Here is a 15,061-nt window from a genome sequence, read left to right as displayed (position 1 = left end):
CCCCTCACAGGTATTACAGATGATTCTAGGTTCTCATCAAGTATACAACTGAGATTAAGTACCACCTGTTTCAAGACAGAAAAGGGATAACAATTTGGAAAACAGGAAGTATGTTCAGGTTTATCCTTTATTCTAGTTTGGCTTGAGAACAGGGCAAATGAAAAGAAGTTAAGAGTTAAAGACGGGAAACAATGTGACACAAACTGAGGACAAGGATGTAGAGTTAAGACTGGCTTAAATCTAAGCTTTAGAGAAGGAGGGATCTAGATAAGAAAACATTAATACTTTATCATTTTTGCTTTAAGCTTAGCGAGTCCTTCCAAAAGAACGAACACAAAATATTAAAACACTATCCAAAATGCATCTGCCCTTGTAAGTTTCCCAAAATGTATCTTGTATTTACATGATTTGAGACTTCCACTTAATTTTCTATGGCAAGCCCTAAATTTATTTTACTTATTTCTGAGACACACTCTCAGACTTGTCTATCCTGGAGCTGACTATGTAGACCAGGCTGGCCTGGAACTCAGAGATCAATCTCCCTGTGCCTCTCAAATGCTGAGATTAAAAAGGCACATACCACCATGCCTGGCTATCCTAATTTCCTTAAACCTAAGGATAATTATACTTCTGTATTGGAATATGTAAGAATTCATACCTACCTTTTCTACTGCTCCGAGGTAACATATATTAACAAGTAATATAACTGGCTTTCGCATGTGTAAGGTAACGCGAGGCTCACAGATCTGTATATATCATTTATTTTGAAGGGTGTAGGGGGTGAAACTGCTGGTCCTGAGCTATTCACAATAGAGAGCAAACACCAAGACCAATGCCAAGTAAGACTCTGTCTCATGTTTAGCTTCGACCCAGCTGTCCCATGCCACATCCCAGATCCATCTGCTGGCAATCTGTGAGACAAAATTTAAAAGACTCAGATGGAATGTGTTAAGTAACTTAAATTACAGTAGCTTGGCTTTTTAAAATAGTGTGTCGGTTTCTCAGAAAGTTTCATTTAAGAAATAATTTGTTAGGCTGAGTCGGGTAACTTAAGTGATAACACACCAGCTCAAAGCCCTGTGTTCCATCCTAGCACTACACAGAGATAGCTCAGCAGTTAAGAGTGTGCAGTGTTTCCACAAGACACAATTCCCTGTACCCACATTAGATGGCTTACATTACCTGTAACTCCAGCTCCCAGGGAATCCATAACTCTCGCCAATTCAGGTACCTGAACTCTTGAGCACAACCCCATGCTTCCAAACACACATCCATGTTTAAAAAGTTAAGGATTTTTATAAGATAAGCCCAATTTTCCATTTCATGGAGAATCAGGATACTGATTGCCTCCCTTATTTTCTGGAGGCTGGTAGATGCCTTTTACTGAGTTCTAGGCAGGAACAGAGGGCTCTGTAATGGGGCCTATAAAGCCAGTGTACTGTGCTCCAGACCATGATAAGGAATCCTTTTTGCCACATTTAAAAATCTTCAGCCAAAAGCCTTGTTAGGAGGGCCTTGTCTGGCAGCAACAGCGCCAGTTATACAAATAGGCCATGACTTATTTGTGATGCCTGCAAAGACAAGACAAGCTGTACTATATCTGTGATGGATTCAAAATGACCTGAGTTTCCTTGTGGTTCCTCCTGAGAGACTATTTCCTCAGCCCTTGAATGAGGTGGCCTTCTGATTTGCTCTAGGCAACAGAACGTGACACTGTACAGCTTAAGCGAGTGCCAAAGGTCCGGTAGTTTCTGGCCTCGCTTTTGTGTAATGCTGTACTGAGACTCCTCTACGGAGAGGATCAGTCCACAGGAGGACGGCTAGAATGTGGGGAAGCCCAATGGCAGCCAGCGCTGCTGTCAGGCAAGGGGCAGGTTGTCGGAAATGTTCAGGCCCAGCTGAGTTAGAGCAGTTGCAGCACACCAGTGAGCCTTCCTTCCAGACGACACAGGCGGTGACAGGCCGAGCAGCCTCACAGAATGGTGACCGAGACGCTGCTGTCTGAGAGCCTCACTTCCAGACAGCTCGTTATTCAGTCACACTAGCACTATATATAGGACATGTATATTCTCCCATCCTACTAAGACCAGCCTTGCCTTAGACCTCTGCTAAAATGTTCTTTTTGGCTTGGTACAGCTGGTTCCTTCATAGGCTATCGGCCAGCCTTCCCTTTTCTGGGGAGTCCCAAGCAGTGGCTCTGGCATATCACCCCTACTTTATCTTTTCTACAAAGAATTTACTGATGTCAAATAGGATAAATACATAAGAGCATTGTTATATTCTGTATTGTAACAGGTTTTTTTTTTGTTTGTTTGGTTGGTTGGTTGGTTGGTTTTTTGAGACAGGGTTTCTCTGGGTAGCCTTGGCTGTCCTGGAACTTACTTTGTAGACCAGGCTGGCCTTGAACTCAGAAATCCACCTGCCTCTGCCTCCCAAGTGCTGGGTTTAAAGGTGTGTGCCACCACCGCCCGGCATAACAGTTTTTTACTCCATATTATAAAAAGAAATCTATGCTTATTAAGTTTCATATGTATCACTCTTAATGAATGGTTTCTTGTGGGTTAACCATTCCCTAACCCAGCTTAGAAGCACCCAAAGGCATATTAGGTTCATAGCAGAGACATAGCCATTACACATGTCAGAAATGTGATTTGAGGCAAGACTGAATTCTGGAGTGACTGATAGCCTTCTTTCCTGCCCCTTTCTACATGTAATCTGCTGTCTGAGGTGGAAGGTGGCCTATAGGGGTTAGCCTGTTGTCTTCTCTGAATAAAGTGCAACTTAAAGATTGAATTCCTGTCTATTCATGTCCCTGCCTGAATAGCATGAGCCCTGGTATTTAGTCATAGTCACACCACCTGTAACTTTCCTGCTCTTCAGTGCATGGATTTCATGTGCTGCAGTTCCGCATGGACGTAGGACCTCCTCTGTCTGTAACTCTGACCTCAGCACCCATCTGCCTGTCTATCACAGTTAGGGTTACTACTGTTGTGATGAAACCTCATGACCAAAAGCAACTTGAAGAGGACAGGGTCTGTTTGGCTTTGGCTTACACATCCTGAATCACAGTCCACTCAGAGAAACCGCAGCAAGAAAGCAAACTAACCAGGAACCTGGAGGCAGGACCTGACACAGAGGCCATGGGGGAGATGCTTACCAGCTTCATCATCACCCAGGACCCACCAGTCCAGGAATGGCACCATCCACAATGGGCTGGAGTCTCCCGCGTTAATCACTAATTAAGAAAGTGCCCGACAGGCTTGTCTACAATTCAGTCTTATGGAGGCAACTTTTCAGTTGAGGCCCCCTCTTTTCATATGACTCTACCTGTGTCAAGTTGATATAAAACTAGCTAGCACAGGTTAGAGAGATTGCTCAGTGGTTAAGAGCACTTCCAGAGATCCTGAGTTCAACTCCCAGCAACTACATGGTGGTTCACAACCATCTATAATGGAATCTGATGCCCTCTTCTGGCATGCAAGTGTACATGCAGATAGAGCACTCATACGTTAAATAAATAAAATTAAATCTAAAAAAAAAACCCAAAAAACTAGCCAGCACAATTGACCCTTGTCAACTTAACACATAATATACTATTGTTAAGCCATAACTTTCCTTTCTTGTTCATCCCTAAAAAAATCACATATTAATACCAATATCAAATTATAAACATTCTTCATTGCCTAATATGCCTAAATGAAACTTACTGGTTAATTAATATTTATTTCTTTTGATCTTTTCAAGATAGGGTCTCTTTATGTATCTCTGCAATCTTGGAACTCAATATGTTGAATAGGATGGCCTTGAACTCACAAAGATCCACCTGCCTCTGCCTCCCCAGTCCTGGGATCAAAGGCGTGTGCCACCAGGCTTACTGGTTAATTGATTTAAATGATACTTAAACTACCAAAATTGGTATAACCAAGAAACAAGCTATATAATCTAGCCAATTATTGATAGCAAAAATGCATTCCTAGGTAAGTACTTTTCAGATAAAAAGTCTTTTTAACAAAATGATCTGTGCATCCAAGTTCCTTCAGGGCCCACCCCTGGGGACACTTCACAGCCCAAAGGGACAGATGTTGGGTGGTCGGGGCACTTACATTTATTGCTTGACCAGTCTTTTGAATAAATAATACTTTTATAATGAATTTATAACGATGGTATGCAAATTCTTTGACTGCTGCCAATATTCGATCTGCCAATTCAAGTGACAAATGAGAGAAGGCTTTGTCATCATATTTGACATCTTTAAGACTGTCCTTTAAAGAAAATTAAGAAAGATGTTTCAATTCTCAAACCAAATGTTTTTATATAAATACAAGGCATGTATCTAAATAATACATACAACTGTTTTAAAATACACAAGTTCCTGAAGATGACCATATATTTATATACCAATTTATTTTTAATAACAATTTGGGAAAAATTGCTTCTGAAATTATGTTCAGTTGTCAAAGCCAGGTTTGGTGTCACCTGCCTATAATTCCAGCACTGAGAAGGCAAGTGGCTCTTTATAAGTTCTAGGCCATCCTACCCTATACAGTGAGTTCCGGGCCAACCAGAGCTACAATAGTGAGAACCTGTCCCAAAAATATTAAGTTCAATTGCCCTTCATGATCAACACCGGAGCTGTAAGTTTCTGCTTTGAAGGCTGCTCTGCCAACTTGTTGTAAATAACCCAGTTTCCATTCTCACTAAGGAGACTTTCAAAGAGTTTCTGGAAATCCATAGTAGAGGAAGGATACATCTTCTGTTTATGTGTACATAAAAATTTGGATTGAGTTTTCCAAATGCCTGTTATTTTTGGGCCCAGAGTTGGTTTGTGTCACTGCTATGTTCTCTGGGTCAGAACTTAGTTCTCTCTCTTACTCCTTGTGACAACTCTGACTTACCATATCTACCAATAAGCTAACATCTATGACAAGGAGATGTAGCTCACAGACCACGACCACAGACCACCTCCTTTCTTTAAAAAATTTTTTTTTCAGATTTACGTTAAATGCATGATTGTTTTGCCTCATATGTGCCTGTGCACCACATGTGTGCCTAGTGCCAATGGAGGCCAAAAGAGGGTGCTGTATGTCACAGAACTAGAGTTATAAATGGTTATAAGCCACCATGTGGGTTCTCTGGAAAAGTAGCCAGGGCTCATAACTGCTGAGCAATCTCTTCATCCCAGGGGCCTTTCTTACAAAATGAGAGTGAAGCTGAACCCAGGAAGGAGCTGATCGATAACCAAGCCTTTAATTAACTGCCTTTCTGGAGTGCACCCAGGACTCTACACTGAGTTCTGGTGATAACAGGCAGACTCCTATCACTCAGATTCACAGCAACATAAAGTCAAATAGATGTGTTTCCTCCATCCTCCTGGCCTGCTCCTTCTACCCCCTCTTTCTTCTCTTCTCTCTGCAACTACTGCTATTGGCTCGCTGACCCGTTCCTTCCATATACACAGCTGGCTGGAGGCCTGCACTGGGGCTTGGATCTCTCTTCCCAATACTCAGCATCGTCTGCTTGCTTTTGACTCTAATGCAGGTTCAAGGTCAGTCTTCTCTGAGAGTAGTCCCAGCCCATTGCTTGTTGAGTCTCTCCGGCTCCATATGCTGACCTCACTTTGGCCTAAGGACCCTGGGGTGACTTCTGTAAATGTGGTTCGTACCCACTATGTATTCAATTTTGTTTAATTTCATTTATGGGATAGGGTCAAGTAGGAGAACAAAAATATACACTCTTAGATCACATACGCTATTTGTGTTGCTCAGAATTCTTTCCCCAAACTTTAAGTTATAATAGATTTGCCAAATATCACTTAGTTTCTAATATACAGTTAGCTATGGAGGGATGGGAGGTGGTAGAGAGGTTCAGAATATGCTACCTTAAAATAAGTTTCCTTCTCATATTATTTTGACCCAAAAATTACTTGAAAAAAGTTGTGGGTGCTGTAGCCTGGCCTTCCTTATATTTCCTGAAAGCAGGAACTAAACTCTCACAGCAAAGTTCCTTTCCAGTACCAGGAGAAAGGAAAACTACTGTCAGGGACAGAAAAGGAGGCAGAGCACAGCACTTCTCCAAGTGGCCTTGCGTTCCCAGGCACAGAGCTTCTAGGATTGCCCGCTCAGCCCACACAACTTTAATCAGACCTTCCAATTTTTCTAATCCAGATCCCATTAGTACACAGTAGCTTGACTCTGCCTTTCCACGCCTTGGTTTTTTATGGGATCCATTGGTAGGTCAATGGAATGTGACTACAAGTCCATTTCACATAGCAAACATCAGGTTCTCCAAACCCACCCTGAGCCAGGTATAGAAAGGCATGATTAGATCAGACATACTTAGCATCTGGAAGAGTGTCCACCTTGATTCCTTGACCTATGAAAGTAAGTGTTTTTATTGAAGAAAACCTCCAGTGGACACATTTAGAATTAGCATTAGTATAAATCACTGCCACTGTGATTTTTAGCACAGCCTTTTTCAATGCATCTATTTGGCCTGTTCAGAAGAGACAGATCCAGGTAAAGGGTTGGAAGCTAATTAGCCAGGCAGCATCTGCAGCTGAAGCTGTTGTGGGGGACATGGTTTCACTGCGTAAGCACATCTTTTGGTACCACCCATGCAGTTACTGACCTGGAAGAAATGCCTTTTCCCCATACCACTAAAACCAGTTTGCTTTCAACTAGCAAAGCCACCAGTGCATGTTTCCTGTCCTACAGGCAGTGCATCAAATATCTAACCCATATCAGAATTTAGTTTACAGGAAACTGGTTGTCTTTCCCCTTAGATTCAGACTGAGTTTAACAAACACTAAGAAGATTATAGGACCATTTAGTCTCCATATTTTCACAGGCAGTCATTATAGTGAATGCACACACACACACACACACACACACACACAGACACAGACACAGACACAGACACAGACACTTTGTGTCTATCACTGAGCTATATCCCTGGTCCCTAATTACCTTTAATATCTGCTGGATTTTAGTTTCTACAGAATGTGCTTGAAATTTCTTCAGTGGCTCCATTCTATATGAATTAGCAAACTTTAATTTTGCCAGGGCACTTTTCCATTCTTTGCCTAAATCAGCAATTGAGTCATCAAACGGAGGTTCCACATACTGAACATCATGAAAAGACTCTCTCAGTCTTTCTCTTAAGATCTGTGCATACTGAAAGAGGAAGGGAGAGAGACTGCATTTTAGAATTTAAGAATATGCATCAGTGGAGACAGAGCCAGCAAACCTGAAATCTTTTAGGCAGCCACTTCTGTTCCCAGATTGTTAGCTTTCAACTTGAGGGAGCCTATGCTTTATGTAGACACAGCATAACCGTTTCCATTGTCAGTTTGAGACTAAATAACCACCTAAAGAGAGGCGTTCGGGCTTGCGGATTGAGGATGACATTGATTTGATTAACTAAAGTGAGAAGACCTACCCACCATGGGTGGCACCACTCCCTAGGAAGGAGCCAGTGATGTGCACCAGTAACCACTGCCCTCTGCCTCCTGAGTGTGGCTCCAAGGTGATCAGACACCTCTCACTCCTGTTGCCATGCCTTCTCTGTCTCAGTGGGGTGTACCCTGGGACCACGATTCTGAAAGAGACTTGCTCTATTAAGTTACTTTTCTAAAGATATTTTATCACACAATAGGAGCAGCAACTAAGGCATACACCACACAGATATACAAACTCGGGCGCATGTATTTAGACTACCCACAAAATATTGAAAAGAACCAGAAACAAGAGTAGCCTGCAGAATGGCTGAGGGATAAAGATAAAACAACTTTTTATGCTTCCTTCCTGCCTACAATCATTAAAAAATTATACATAAATTTATTTCACATATAGTTATTTTAAAAAGTAGTATCTTTGGGTTACACATTTATAAATCTTTTATTTATTTATTTATTTATTATTATATCTCAGTACACTGTAGCTGTCTTTAGATGCACCAGAAGAGGGCGTCAGATCTCGTTACGGATGGTCCTGAGCCACCATGTGGTTGCTGGGATTTGAACTCAGGACCACTGAGCCATCTTGCCAGCCCACATTTATAAATCTTAACTTGAAAAGATAACAAAAGCAGATATATGTACGTGTACATACATACACACACATATATATATCAGTCCATGATTTTTGACATGTGATTTTTTTAACATGACATTTCCTTCTAAAATATACAATTTGTATTACAATAGTTACTTCGAGCCGTAGAGGTGTGTCCAACCTGTGACTGACTGGTGGGCTCATGCTCCAGGCTATCAGTGAGTGCTGTGAATACAACCCAGCACATTGTAGATGACAATGCCACATAGCGGTTTCTTCAAAAGGCTGAATACCACACTACAGCAGTTCCTGGATTAATTTTCAGCCTTTCATTTAAAGTGCCAAGATTCATTTTCATAATAACCAGGCATTTCTTGTTCGTGTCTAATTGCTTGGCTAGAAGGAGTGAAGAGACATGTTTGCCCTACTTCTGATATTAGAGGACAAATTCTACCACTGAATATGGTGTTAGCTATGGGTTTTTAATATATGGCCTTTTAATGTTGTGATAATTCCTGTTATTGTTTTGTTCAGTATTCTTATTGTGAAAGGGTAAAATTTGACAGATAACAAGTTTTCTCATTAGTTGGATATGACTATATATCATACTGCTTCATTTTATGTAGTGTACTACACTGGGAGGCTTTTAATGACTTATTGTTACATTCTGGAAAACTTAGGCATGGTGTAGAATTCTTAGAATTGAAAAAAGCATGCTAGGATTTTTTTTTAGCATGTTTAGTTTTTTGCTTTAATATTCATTAGGGCAATTAATTTTATTTTTTTGGTTTATTTATTTATTTACCAGCAGTTGATTGTGTATGCTATGGTATTAAAGTAACTAAGACACACATAAACATACATGTTCAAATTTGTGTGTGTATATCTATTTATGTGCTAGCCTAACTGGAGAGCAGTTCACTGAGATGTATAGATTTGGGATTTAGTTCATTTCAGCACACAATTTTTTTATTTGCAAGTTTTTAATAATAAAATTTATTAAAATTTTTAAAAATTCAAGGGCTGAATATCAAACCCAGGGCCTCACCCACGGTAGGCAGATGATCTATAAAAGACAAATCCAGCACTGTCCACTATTTTGACAGGCTTATTGTTCAAATCTCCTACTATAATGCTGGATTAGTGTATTTCTCCTTTAAACCTATCCATTTTCCTCTCATAGATACATTGATGCTCTATCAGCTGCATATTTGCAATAATTAATGTTTCCTAGGCAACTGGCCCCATTTTTGATAAACAGTGCCCCAGTTTTTGCTGATAACTTTATTTGCTTTGGTTTTTGCTTTGTCTGAAGTCTATAGCTACTCATAGTTAATTCTGATATTAGTGTATCTTTCTTCACCCGTCTCCTTTTATGTATGTGTATTTTAAGTGAGTTTATTATAAACACAGTTGAGTCTTATTTTAATCCATTCTGACAACTGTGTTTAAATTGCTGTACTTGGATTGCTGACATTCAGTGATCGCTAGGACACCTGGATGAGTATCGATCACATATGCTACTCTACTCTCTGAGATGCCCTTGTTCTTCTGGTCCTCCATTCTTTTCTGTTGTGCTTTAAATTGAGCATCTAACATGACGCCTCTAATTCTTTAACACATATGTTTCTCTTCCCTGGCCTCCTCTCTTAGCTGTAGACTTTGGAAATACGCATGTGCAGGCAATCCAATCATGGTCAACTGACACTTCAACTGCAAGGTTAAAATGACTCAAGTTCTTCCCTCCCTCTCCTTCTCTTACACAGCCATTCATCTCACCTCTGGGTACATTAACATGCATTCATGTGCAAACATAATTTTATATATATTTCCTGTTATTTTTTTTTAACAAACCGTTATCTGTTAGAGCAGTGGTTCTCAACCCTTTAACCCAGCTCTTCATGATACAGTGACCCTCATCTGTAAAACTCGTTCATTGCTACCTCATAACTAATTTTGCTGCTGTTATGAATCATAATGTAAGTACCTGATCTGCAACCTCCAACAAGTTCAGAACAGCTGTTAGAGGAAAAAGAGGAACATTAAAGGTTTTTAATTAATCTTCATTTACTCTAATACTATATTCAAATTTCTGATTTCCTTTTTTCCTTTTATTTCTGATTTCCTTTTCCTTTTTCCTTTCTGATTTCCTTTTCTGATTTCCATTTTGTGTAAGGCAGGTTTATTGGAGATAAATTTCTTTCGTTATTTTGTCCAAAAATCCTTTCTCATTTCATTTTAGTTTTGCAGGGTATAAAATCCTAGGTTGTACAAAGAATGCACATGGTGGGACCCATGGCTCTAACTGCATATGTAGCAGAGGATGGCCTAGTCAGTCATCAATGGAAGAAGAGGCCCTTGGTTCTGTGAAGGCTCTAAGCCCTAGTGTAGGGGAATGCCAGGGCCAGGAAGCAGGAATGGGTGGGTTGGTGAGCAGGGGGAAGGAGGAGGGGATAGAGGGTCTTCAGAGGGGAAACCAGGAAAGGGGATAACATTTGAAATGTAAATAATAAAGAAAAGAAAACCAATCCTAGGTTGTCACATTTCTTCTCTGAATATTTTTACTTCACTCTGTTTTTCATATCTGAGAATGAATGTAATTCTTATAGTTAGTATGTTTCTCTTCTGGCTTCTTTTCAGACTTTTCTTCATCTTTAATTTTTGTAGTTTGAGAATATATGCCTACATATAGATTTTGTTTTCGCATGTTTTTCTGCTGTGTTCTCTGACCTTCCTGGCCTCTGAGTTATTTTAATTTACTGGACTTATATCCCTTATATTCCATTTTCTGTCTGGAATTTCTATTATGAATAATTTACAACTTCTATAACTGCCTCAAAAATTTTAAACATTCTTCCCTTTTCAGCCTGTGCTTTTTAAAGTTGTGACTATTTCTATTGATACCTTTATTCCTCTCATGTGTGGATCTAGTGCTTACTGTCTTTGTGGTGCTCTCCATCTAGTATGCCTTGCAATTTAAAAAAAAAAAAAGATTTATTTTATGTATGTGAGTACACTGTTGCTCTCTTCAGACACACCAGAAGAGGGCATCAGATCCCATTCCAGATGGTTGTGAGCCACCATGTGGTTGCTGGGAACTTAACTTCAGATCTCTGGAAGAGTAGTCAGTGCTCTTAACTGCTGGGCCATCTCTCCAGCCCAATGCCTTGTAATTTTTTTTTTGAGAACTTCTATAAAAGGCCTCAAGTTAATGTGGTTGTTGTAATGCACAGGAGAAAAGGATGTAGTCTAAATCCTATGACTAGGTCTTAGGTCTTAAATGAGCCTGTGCTTATGGACTGTGAACTTCACAATTTTTTCTCAGGTATCTTGTCCACACTGCCTTCTCTCTTCCTTAAGAACAGAAAATCTAGAAAGGGCTGGAGTTGGTTCACTTTCAATAGTTCACCTTTGCTTTGCAAATCTCAATAGCTTAAGTCTAGTTTACTAATTTCTCAAGAGAGCAGATTTTCTGCAGACCATAAACACATACATACACGCCACCACCACCACCACCACCACCCCTCCTTGCTAAAAGCAAGACTGCTCAATGACTAAGTTTCTCTGGAAATTTTAATTCATATAATTAAATATTAATCTTAATACATACATGTATACATTTAATATATGAATATTATGTGAATATATATTAATTATACATATACCACATATACATGGGAGTGAGGAACTCTTAATAATTCATCAGATACATTTCAGATTTTCATATCCTATCACTAAAAGCTTGAGCTTTGGTGTGTTAAGTCTCTGTACCATCACTAACTTTTATGGTAGCAATCTGTCCTACAATCGCTTTTCTAATGTAAGAACTGATTTTCAGTTTGCCACCTTTTGTCATTTACGATGTAAGGATTTCAACTTCCTTACAATAAGAGCTTGTAGTTCTGCTTTTGACATATATTATAGCTGCGTGTGGTATTCTGGGTCTAGTTTTATTTTAGCTGGGCATAGTGTTCTAGATCTAGTTTCCTTTCAGTGAAGATCACGTTCCTGATTCAGACTGTTTCTGAGATGCCTATTTTCTCTTCCCTAGTTAGTTTCCTTAAAAATGTTTGTATCACTGGTTTCAAGTATGCCTTGGCAGGAGTTCCTGTCTCTTATGCCTGGTATTCCCTGAGACTCTGGTTTAAAAGGCATTTTCATATCTGTGATTTTTCATCTATTATTTAAAATGGTATTTGTCTCTCTTCCTTTTTCTTTAGTGACTTAAATAACATGACTGTTAAGGCACGTCACTGACAGAATACCCTTCCAGAACTTCTCCTCCCTCATGCCAGCCTTCTTTCTGTGATATTGAATGTTAATTCTATTCACTGCACATAATCTGATATTGTATTTATGTATGGAAAGATAACTCAACCTGTCTCTTAAGGGGTGCCTACTATCTTCTGTTGACCTACAGTATACTCAAGGGACACAGCTACTAATGCACTATCACTAATAGTGTTTTCAAGGTTATATGATCCTTCTGGGAATAGAACACACAGAGCCTCATATTAACTCTTAATGAACCTACTACTTTAAAATGCATTTCTGACATTTCTTTATGTATACTAGTCACATGATTTATTAAAAGTATTTTATTCTTTCAGTTGATATGAAACCTTTATAATCTTTTTAAAAAACATCAAATTTGTTATCAAAACTAGCTACTAAGAGGCATTTATCTACATGGAGCCCACTTACAAAATTTAAATAAACAGTTTACTCCGTGTCATAATTTCAATGATATCCAATTATTTAGCAAAAGTGTTGTTTGCTAATGTTTATGGTTTTCAAATACATATGCTTGAGAGACAGATAAAGTTGCCAATTTTTAATAATGTTCTTAAGGTTTTGAAATCTTTGGTTACAATGACCTAACTCTGGCTAAGCAAAAGTATATTCTACTGGAAAGACAGAGTACTCGCAGACAGGAGAACACTCCAGTTTGCATCTGCCATTATAACAAACCTTGTATTTTCTTAGTTCATTAACTTAATTTGGTTTTATCCCTACAAAATTTGAGTAGTCACTTAACCCACTGAAGCCCTGCCCAGTGTGAGGTGAGCTACATCTCTGAAAACACTCCCACCAGAGAGTAGAAAGGGCCACAGGGAGGCTGCAGCTCTCGGAGACTCAGTGGCTCCCAGCACCCACATGCTGGCTCACAACCACACTCTCATGTCACTTACATGATGCATATACAGGTACCCAAACTCACACACACAGAAGACACAATAAATAACTGGTTATAAATGGATACAGGGTAGGTAAAATCAAGTGGTGCTCATTTGATTCAAGTGTCGATTTTTCATTTTCTCAGAAATACAGAAATCACTGGCCACTTGAAAATAACTTTTGGTGTTAGGGTTAGTAAACATGTGTGGGATTCTATTTTAAATTCTTTTTTTTTTTTTTTAAAGATTGATTTATTGATTATATGTAAGTACACTGTAGCTGTCTTCAGACACACCAGAAGAGGGAGTCAGATCTCGTTCCGGATGGTTGTGAGCCACCATGTGGTTGCTGGGATTTGATCTCTGGACCTTTGGAAGAGCAGTCGGGTGCTCTTACCCACTGAGCCATCTCACCAGCCCCCCTATTTTAAATTCTTAATTATTGGCATTTTCAAAGTTTTTACCTTCAGAAGGCTAGATTTTAAGAAATATAGATCTATAGATATAGATCAATCAAATAAGATGCCTTGCTCCATGTACCCTTGTTTCTAGATTTTACTAAATGTGTATTTTCGGATTGAATCCGCGCTCATTCAACTTTCAAAATAGGCAGTAGATTCCTAGATTCACTCTTGTCTGTCTCAAAATATAGAAACCTTTAGTGTTCATAACCCAAACATTAACATAGTATTATGTTTGGCAATTAGACATAGCTCATTGTTCTGCTCTTTCCTAGATGGGTGAACTCAGCATGCTTACTTTTTTATTCTTTTCTCTGTAAAACACTGACACTAAAAAGACATTCAAACCTGAAGTCTTGCCATCACTCCGGGGCCATCTCAAAATAGTTCAGTTCTAAAAACCCGTGTGTTTTATTATATCTAGCTTCATCCTATTACTCATGAGCCACAAGAAGTAGGTATGAAAAGAAGCCACTAGGTGTCCTCAGACACAGGTCCTAAGCTCACCACTATTAGTTTTGCAACCTTGTGCAAAATGTTTTCCCTCATTACCTCAATAGATAGACCCCTGATTGCACGAACGGTTTTCAAAGGGACAATCATACAGAAATGCCAGTGTTCTACTGAAATGATCTTTTTCACTGATATCAGAGAAATGACTAAATATCTTAAATTTTTCCTTATATAGTCTTCAAATAACAAACTAATATTCTTTAAAACTAAAAGCATTTCACTGATCAGCACATCAGTTTTCCCCCCCTAGGGATGTGTGTGTGTGTGTGTGCGCGCGCGCGCGCTTGTGTGTATATTAATGTGCATATGGTATAAACTCACTAGAGTTTAGTAAGTTACATATATACTAAAATTGCATTTATAAGGTGTAATACAACTACTTGATAATTCTGGACATTTGAAAGTCTGAAAAGAATTGAGGATGCCTGTGTAAAATCCTTGGATTTAACAACAAAATATCCTGAGCCTTCAACATCTGATCGACGTTGTTCCGCCTAAACTCAGTTTCGCGCTGGTCAAAAAACGGAAGAAGGGCGGGCAGCCGTGCTGGGCTCCGGGCAGACAGGGAACAAGCTTCATCTAAAGGGTGGGAAGGCTGTCTTGGGCCTCGGGTCTTCACTCACTGACTCCTTCTCGAACATGCTAGGCCTCCTTTCTCTCTTAGACACCGGGGATTGGTGCGTTTGGCTGGTGGGCGTCTTCGCCATTCGGCCTCGCCGCTCCATCTTGATCGGTTCACCGGGACGCCGCGCCGCCCTCCGCCGTGTAGTTGCCCAACGCCCCTGCTCAGACGCCGCGGATCACAGGTCTCGCGCCTACGCCGCTGCGTCCCGGAAGCCGGCGAAGAGAGGCCCGTGAG

General features: G+C 39.8%; 1 protein-coding gene across 2 annotated transcripts; it reads right to left on the bottom strand.

Moving 5' to 3' along the window:
- Positions 1 to 752: 752 nt before the first annotated feature.
- Dynlt2 (dynein light chain Tctex-type 2) lies at positions 753 to 15,058 on the bottom strand. Of its 2 annotated transcripts, XM_021186496.3 has the most exons (4): positions 14,826 to 15,057; positions 6,966 to 7,172; positions 4,104 to 4,262; positions 753 to 911 (listed from the first exon to the last, which is right to left on the bottom strand). In XM_021186496.3, the coding sequence occupies exons 1-4, from the start codon at positions 14,925 to 14,927 to the stop codon at positions 801 to 803; spliced, it is 579 nt and encodes a 192-aa protein (XP_021042155.1). In that variant the 5' UTR covers positions 14,928 to 15,057; the 3' UTR covers positions 753 to 800. The 2 variants fall into 2 exon arrangements, with proteins under 2 accessions (XP_021042155.1, XP_021042156.1); XM_021186497.2 differs by lacking the exon at positions 4,104 to 4,262 and having other exon boundaries at positions 14,826 to 15,058.
- Positions 15,059 to 15,061: the final 3 nt, after the last annotated feature.

The sequence above is a fragment of the Mus caroli genome, unplaced genomic scaffold (genome assembly GCF_978045245.1).
Source record: "Mus caroli unplaced genomic scaffold, Mus_caroli_1 scaffold_18, whole genome shotgun sequence".
Lineage (NCBI taxonomy): Eukaryota > Metazoa > Chordata > Mammalia > Rodentia > Muridae > Mus > Mus caroli.
This window is presented reverse-complemented; position numbering and strand designations above follow the sequence as displayed.